The sequence below is a fragment of the Dermacentor andersoni genome, chromosome 3 (assembly GCF_023375885.2).
Source record: "Dermacentor andersoni chromosome 3, qqDerAnde1_hic_scaffold, whole genome shotgun sequence".
Lineage (NCBI taxonomy): Eukaryota > Metazoa > Arthropoda > Arachnida > Ixodida > Ixodidae > Dermacentor > Dermacentor andersoni.
Window position 1 is genome coordinate 186,792,463 of NC_092816.1, and position 6,745 is coordinate 186,799,207.

The following is a 6,745-nucleotide window of genomic DNA, read 5'->3' on the forward strand; positions in this document are numbered from 1 at the left end:
TCCTGCGTGCGCGAACAATTGCCCGGAGAAGTTCATGTTATTTCGAAGCTTATTGATGATCTCTTGGTTTGTTAGAGGTGATCGTTTAGGTTTGGTGATTTCGGCTGTGAGAGTACTGCTCCGCGAACACAAACGGAAGCCAGGGCAGTTTATACTTTACCAGGAGTGTTTGAGAGCGCTGTACAACTTTCTTAAGTAGAATTTGTGCCTTGCACGACATGTTTGTAATCTTCCATATGCTTGTAAAAAAGCAAATAATCAGTACTTGAACAAATCGCCTGAGTAACTCAAGTCTACAAAAAGTGTGATGTTCGTACTGCATGCTTATTATGTATACCGCTCTTCTAAATTTTTGTTCAAGTGGAACAACAATCATCGAATGGAAGTGCATGCGTCACTTATCACAATGTACGAAGCATGAGAAGCAAGTTCGTGCAATTAAGCTCAAATAACTTATAATGGCCCATACAAGGAGACAGAAATCAAGCGCGAAGGATAAGGCAGTCTATATAACGTTAGGACTTCAATAAAGCATATAAGGCGGTTATGCAGCGAATGTAGCATACATTCGAAAGTAGTACCCGAAGTTATTGAAGCATCGTTACGCTTTTGCATCCCTAGCATAATTTGGATTTGTCCCCGAGAATGTGCAGTACAAGACAAAACCATAGGTGAAAAATAGGAAAACGCACGTGCGCACTCTGTGGCGCTAGTTTATTTACCAGTTCGCTGCAAACCTGGAAGGGCGCACAGCGAACTGCTCCGGCATCTTATTCGCTTTTCCCTTCTTCTTGGGGGCCCCTCGCGCGTCCGGTGGCGATACTTTGGCCTGAACCTCGGTAGCCACCGATAGCGGGGCAGAACATGCAGGCTGTCCGGCGCTCAACGGACTCGGCTTGGAGGGCAGTGAGGCGGCGGCCAAGGAGTCCATACCTCTTGACAGGCAGGCATCGTCCGAAGGCATGTACATGGTGGCCATAGCAGCTATCGCCATTAGCGCCGTTTGGACGACGAGCCAGCTGTCTTCGCGTCTCTTGAGGACGACACGGAACGTTGCTAGTCCAATGGCATTGCCTATCAAGACGGAAGCTAGCCCTACGCAGGAACCGGTGCAGCGTGACTCGGTGGGAAATGCGGCGAGAGTGAGGTAGAATTCGAGAAGGTCGAGAAGTATGGATGCAAGGCGCGTAACGACCAAGAGCGAGGTGGACAAGGCTGTATCGTAGTCGGTGTACGCAAAGAACAGCAGTGCCGACGCGCTGCTGAACACGAGCGCGGAGTATGCTGCCACTTTCCGGACACGCCCGCTGTTCTTTAGACGGGGCCACACAGCGACAAGCAAGGGCGCGATTCCGGCATCGATCAAAGTGCGGAAGTACACGCTACGCTCAGTGGAGCGGATAGTGTTGTAGTGGACAGAAATCAAGCCCAGGACGGTCCAGATGCAAGCGGTGAGAACGTACGTCCTTCTGAGGTTCGGTCTCTTCACGTAGCTACTTTGGCTTGTGCCTGTGGTTCCGTCGGGTACGTGTTGTGCTCTGTGCATGTGTCTCTTGAAGAATTCAAGGCAGTGGCTTAAAGGGACCTCGTTGATGTTGGCTATGTTCAGTGCGATGCGCCTGGCTTCCTCTTCGCGGTGAGTAGTGATGAGCCAAGATGGTGATTCGACGAGGATGCGGAAACGGACGAGGAGAACCAAGGCAAACAACGCGAGCAGCATGTGCCAAACCGACCAGCTCGCCTTCAATACGTGCGCGAAAGATACAGACGTCCGCGCGATGACAAACGAAAGAGCCGAGCCGATGGTGGTGTAAAGCAGTCGGCGGGTCGTGGTAGTTATCTCGTACAGCAGCACTCTGATGACGAACAGGCCGGCCGAAGATGCCGCTGCGGCCGAACGCACAACGATAAATGTCTGCAGGTCGGTCGCGACGCCGGTCGCCGCGAGCGTGAGCAGCATAGCTGCGAGCGCCAGGACTCCCACCGTCTTGCGCCCAATGCGGTCGGCTATAGGGCCCAGGGCCAGAAGGGTGATGGTCATGGCGACGAGTTCCGCAGCCTGGGCGGCATCGGCCAGACGACGCCGCTGGCACACGACGCTCCACTCGCTGACGGCGGTGTTGCCGTGCTCATCCAGGTCGAACTCCCACTGAACGCAAGGCTCGACGCGGGCCCAAGCGCCGCCGTCCGGTGGTACGCGCACCGTGCAGCGGCTGTAACTTCCGTTGGGGTGGCGCGGAATTGCCAGCTCCTTCCACGCGGCCACGCTCATGTTGGAGAAAGCGTTCGTCCGGCGGCACCAATGGTCCATCTCGTGCCACGACATCCGGAACAGCAGGTTCTGGGCATAGCTGATGGCACCGGCGAAGGCGCTGATCATCAGTACTCGTTTCTGAAAGGCTCCCTCGCCGAACGGAATGTTCTCGTCGGCGATCTCAGCCTGTGCTGCAAGATACGAGTTTTCTTGCCGCACTGCCGTCGCTTCGTCGGGGACTGGGTTGTTGGGCAACATTATCCCTTTCTTCTTCTCCTTCTTCTTTGCTCTGTTTTTATGACTCATATCCACAAGTGGAATTAGGCCGCGTAATAGCTAAAAGTTGTCGGAAAATTTATCACAAAAGACATGTTTAACTGTGCCCTCAAGGAAAAACGCTAGCTTTCTAACCTATATTTACTTTCGCTGCTCAATTTCCTTGATAAAGTTTTTTACAGCGCAGCTAACTCCGAATGGGTCTGTCGTCTGCGCGGGCAAAAACTCAACCAATCAGAGTGCGCCTCCGCGGCAGCGGCGGCGCCGGCTGTGCGGGGGAAATAAAAAAGAAGTCCCCGCAAGCGCACTTTCAGCCATATAGTGTTCACGGCAAGCGTTTCCTGGTGAAGATTGAGGTTGCAAAAGTTTTAGTTTTTGCTTTTATTCTTTACTCATCAATTACCCCGCAGCGCCCAAAGGCGTTACAGCAGGGGGGTTACAACATGGAATAAAATGCATCTTTATTCACACAATGCAGTTGCATTTCAGTCAGCCTATTCCACTGTTTAATTGTTCGAACAAAAAATGAATTGGCATACATGTTTGTATTGGGAGGGTACTCGAACATTTTGCAACTATGATCAGTTCGTTTTGAAATGTAATGAGGTTTCTGTAGGTAAGGTTCCCTATCAATTCCAGTTTTATTGTGGTAAATCGAATATAGAAATCTTAATCTCAGTTTATTGCGGCGGGCAGAAAGAGATTCCCATCCTAGCTCAGCCTTTATTGCAGTGCAGCTCTCCGTCCTTCCGTACCGCCCCAAGACGAACCTGACAGCACGGTTTCGTATTTTTTCTAGAGCGGCTATGAAGGTTACCTCGTGGGCGTTCTACACAACACAGCCATATTCTAAGAGTGGTCGAACACAAGTTGTATATGCCATACGTTTTAAATTCGCATGTAAACATCGCAGGTTTCTCTGAATGAAATTCAAAGCTTTACCAGCTTTGGCTATGATACTGTCTACCTGAGGTTTCCACGAACATTCAGAAGACAGTAGCACACCTCAATGCTTATACTTACTGCCTTGCTTCAATGGTACATTGTTCAGATGATACCGTGACTGAATTGGTTTTTTCTTTTTAGTAAATGAGAGATGTACACACTTTGTTATGTTCAAAGTCATCTTCCATTTAGTACACCAATCATGAATAAGTGATAAGTCGTTCTAAAGTTCAGTTGTATCATTGTGGTTGGCAATTTCTTTGTACACAACACAGTCATCGGCAAATAACCGTATCGAAGATGAAATTCCGGCAGAAATATCAATAATGTACATCAAAAATAATAGCGGGCCCAGAACGGAGCCCTGTGGGACTCCTCACGTAACATCTGCATATTCGGAGCGTTTTCCATTAGGTATTACACATTGCCTTATTTGGGAAAGGTAACATTCAATCGATTTAAAAACAGTTGCATCAATGTTTAGCATATTAGGCTTAAACAATAAGAGTGAATGCGATACCGTGTCGAAGGCTTTCCGAAAATCCAGGAACACACCGTCTACCTGTCCTCCTGCATCTACGCTGGATATTATGTCATGATAAAACTCAACTAGTTGTGCTGTGCAAGATAGTCTCCTATGAAATCCATGCTGCACATTAAGTAGTACCTTATGCTTACTTAAATTATTTAGTATTTGTTTATATAAGACATGTTCAAGTATTTTACACGGGATAGACGTAAGTGATATTGGCCTGTAGTTACCAACGTCATTTTTTGGACCCACCTTTATGTATCGGAACAACGTGTGCAATTTTCCAGTCATGTGGTAAAAATGCTGTCGATAAAGATTTTTCAAAAAATAAATAAAGGTACATAGAAAGTGGCCCCGCACAACGTTTGAGCACACGTGGGGAAATTCCATCCGGACCACTAGATTTACTCTCATCAATATCCTTCAATAGTTTTTTAATTCCATTGCTATGCAGGAAGCATAGGCGAAATATTCGTTGCAGGTGGATGAATATGACAGGTGTGGTTGGGTAAGAATACCGAATGAAAAAAGTTGTTTAGGCACGCAGCTTTATCCCTATCTTCCATAATTATCTTACCATTACAATGTAACTCCTGTATTCCGAAGGAATCTGAACCACACTGTTTTAAGTATTTGCAAAATATTTTAGGCTTTGATATCATTTTGTGGCTCAGCTCGGTGAAGTAGTCATCTTTAGCTTTTCCTATTTTTAGCTTATATTCCCGTGTAATCGTATGTTGTTTTGAAAAATTTGCAGCTGACTTGCTTTTCTCTAATGCGTTAAATGCCCTCATTCTTTTCTTGATAAGTTTCAGTATATGTGTTGTTACCCATGGCTCTTTGTGCTTTTTAAGCCGTGAAGAATCAACATCGGGGATATGTACACTTACCAGCTCGAGTAACATATTCTTAAAATTGTCCCACATATCATCCAGGCTACGCTCCTCAGATAAGCACGCGAAAACAGAAAATAAATTACGAAGTTACTCAGAAATTGCATCGTAGTCACCCTTCTCATAAAAGTAGACCCTTCGACTCGTAAATAACTTCACACGGTTTATTTCTTTATGGATGCCGGCGACAACAGCCAGATGGTCGCTGATTCCCGGAATGACAGTCACATTTCTTACGAAATCGAGAGAGAGAGAGAGAGAAAATAATGCAGAGAAAGGCAGGGAGGTTAACCAGAGGTAGTTCCGGTTGGCTACCCTGCGCAGGGGGAAGGGTTAAGGGGATAAAAAGAGAAACAGAGTGAAAGGGGGAGATAGAAAGAAAAGGAGAGAAGCACGAACAAAGCGCGTACACTACAGAGCGGTAGGGGGCGGCATTCTTAGAGTCTGTTGTGAAGCCCCGTGGACCGCAAGAACCTTAATAGCGCGAGTAACGCCTTCAACGCGGATGTTCTTTCGGAGCATTGGCCTAAAGCTTTCAGTTCTGAAAGTGAACGATTGTCCAACTTGTCCAGTACTCCGCAGATCACTTGTCTCTCAGCATTGCACCGCGGGCAGACACAGATAATGTGTGCTAGCGTCTCGTCGATGTTACATGTGTCGCACGTGGGGCTGTTGGCCATTCCTATGAGGAAAGCATATGAGTTTGTAAAGGCAACGCCTAGCCACAGATGGTAGAGCATGGTCTGTTCACGTCATGGTAATCCAGGCGGGAGGTGCATCCGCATGTCCGGAGACAACGAACGCAACCGACACATGGTGAAAACATTCGAGTCCCACAGGGGCAAGGTACACTCACGGGAAATCGATCCCAGCTCAACCGCAGCGTCTGTTCGCGAAAGCGGAATGAAGGCTCGTTGATCACTTTCATGTGCAGATCGAGCGGCTTCGTCGGCGTGGTCATTCCCGCTGATGTTACAATGTCATGGTAGCCACTGAAAGATTATGTTATGTCCCTTGTCATGGCTTTGATGATATATGTGCCGAATTTCTGAGGCCAGTTGTTCATTGAGCCCGTGGCGCATTGGGCTTCGTATGCACTGAAGCGCTGCCTTGGAGTCACTAAAGACTGTCCATTGTTGCGGTGGCTTCTGCTTAATGAAATCAAGTGCAGCACGGAGCGCCGCGAGTTCTGCACCCGTCGATCTGGTCACACATGAAGTTCTTAATTTGATTTCCTCAGATTGTGCCGGGATGATGACTGCAGCAGCAGAGCTGTTGAGTTTTACTGAACCATCTGTGTATACATGTTGCCGGAATCTGTGCTCGTTGTGAATGTGCTCCAAAGTTGCTTGTTTTAAAGCTTGCAATGGCGCTCCAGCTTTCTTTCTGATTACTGGAATTGTCAGTTGCACTTGCGGCCGCTGCAGACACCACAATAGATCTGACAATCGTGTAGCGGGCGTAAATTCTGATGGCAAGTAGGACTGATGTCTTACAATAGTTTTAGCAAAAGTTGAAAGTAGCCTTTTCGCTGGCAAGCAAGCAAGATGGTGTGAGGGAATCCGAGTCAGGTGTCGCATGTGCGCTCTCAAGACATCCGTATCAATGTAGGCTGTCAAAGGAGCGTCTTTGGCTATGGCCACTGTCGTAATCGATGACGTAGTTTTGGGAAGACCGAGACAAGTCCTGAGTGCTTGGGCTTGCACGCTCTGGAGTTTGCGAATATTCATAGTTCAAGTATTTCCTAATACAGGTAAGCTGTACCGTAGGAAGCCCAAAAACAGTGCTTTATATAGTTGCAACATTGACGGTACTGTTGCACCTCAGGACTTCCCACCGAGAAAC

General features: G+C 47.6%; 1 protein-coding gene across 1 annotated transcript; it reads right to left on the reverse strand.

Moving 5' to 3' along the window:
- Positions 1-718: 718 nt before the first annotated feature.
- LOC126524702 (solute carrier family 22 member 13-like) lies at positions 719-2,512 on the reverse strand. Its single transcript, XM_050172989.2, has one exon. The coding sequence runs from the start codon at positions 2,510-2,512 to the stop codon at positions 719-721; it is 1,794 nt and encodes a 597-aa protein (XP_050028946.1).
- Positions 2,513-6,745: the final 4,233 nt, after the last annotated feature.

What these genes read in the sequence shown, in the direction of transcription:
- LOC126524702 (XM_050172989.2), bottom strand. Translation starts at nt 2,512, where the DNA reads ATGTTGCCCAACAACCCAGTCCCCGACGAAGCGACGGCAGTGCGGCAA.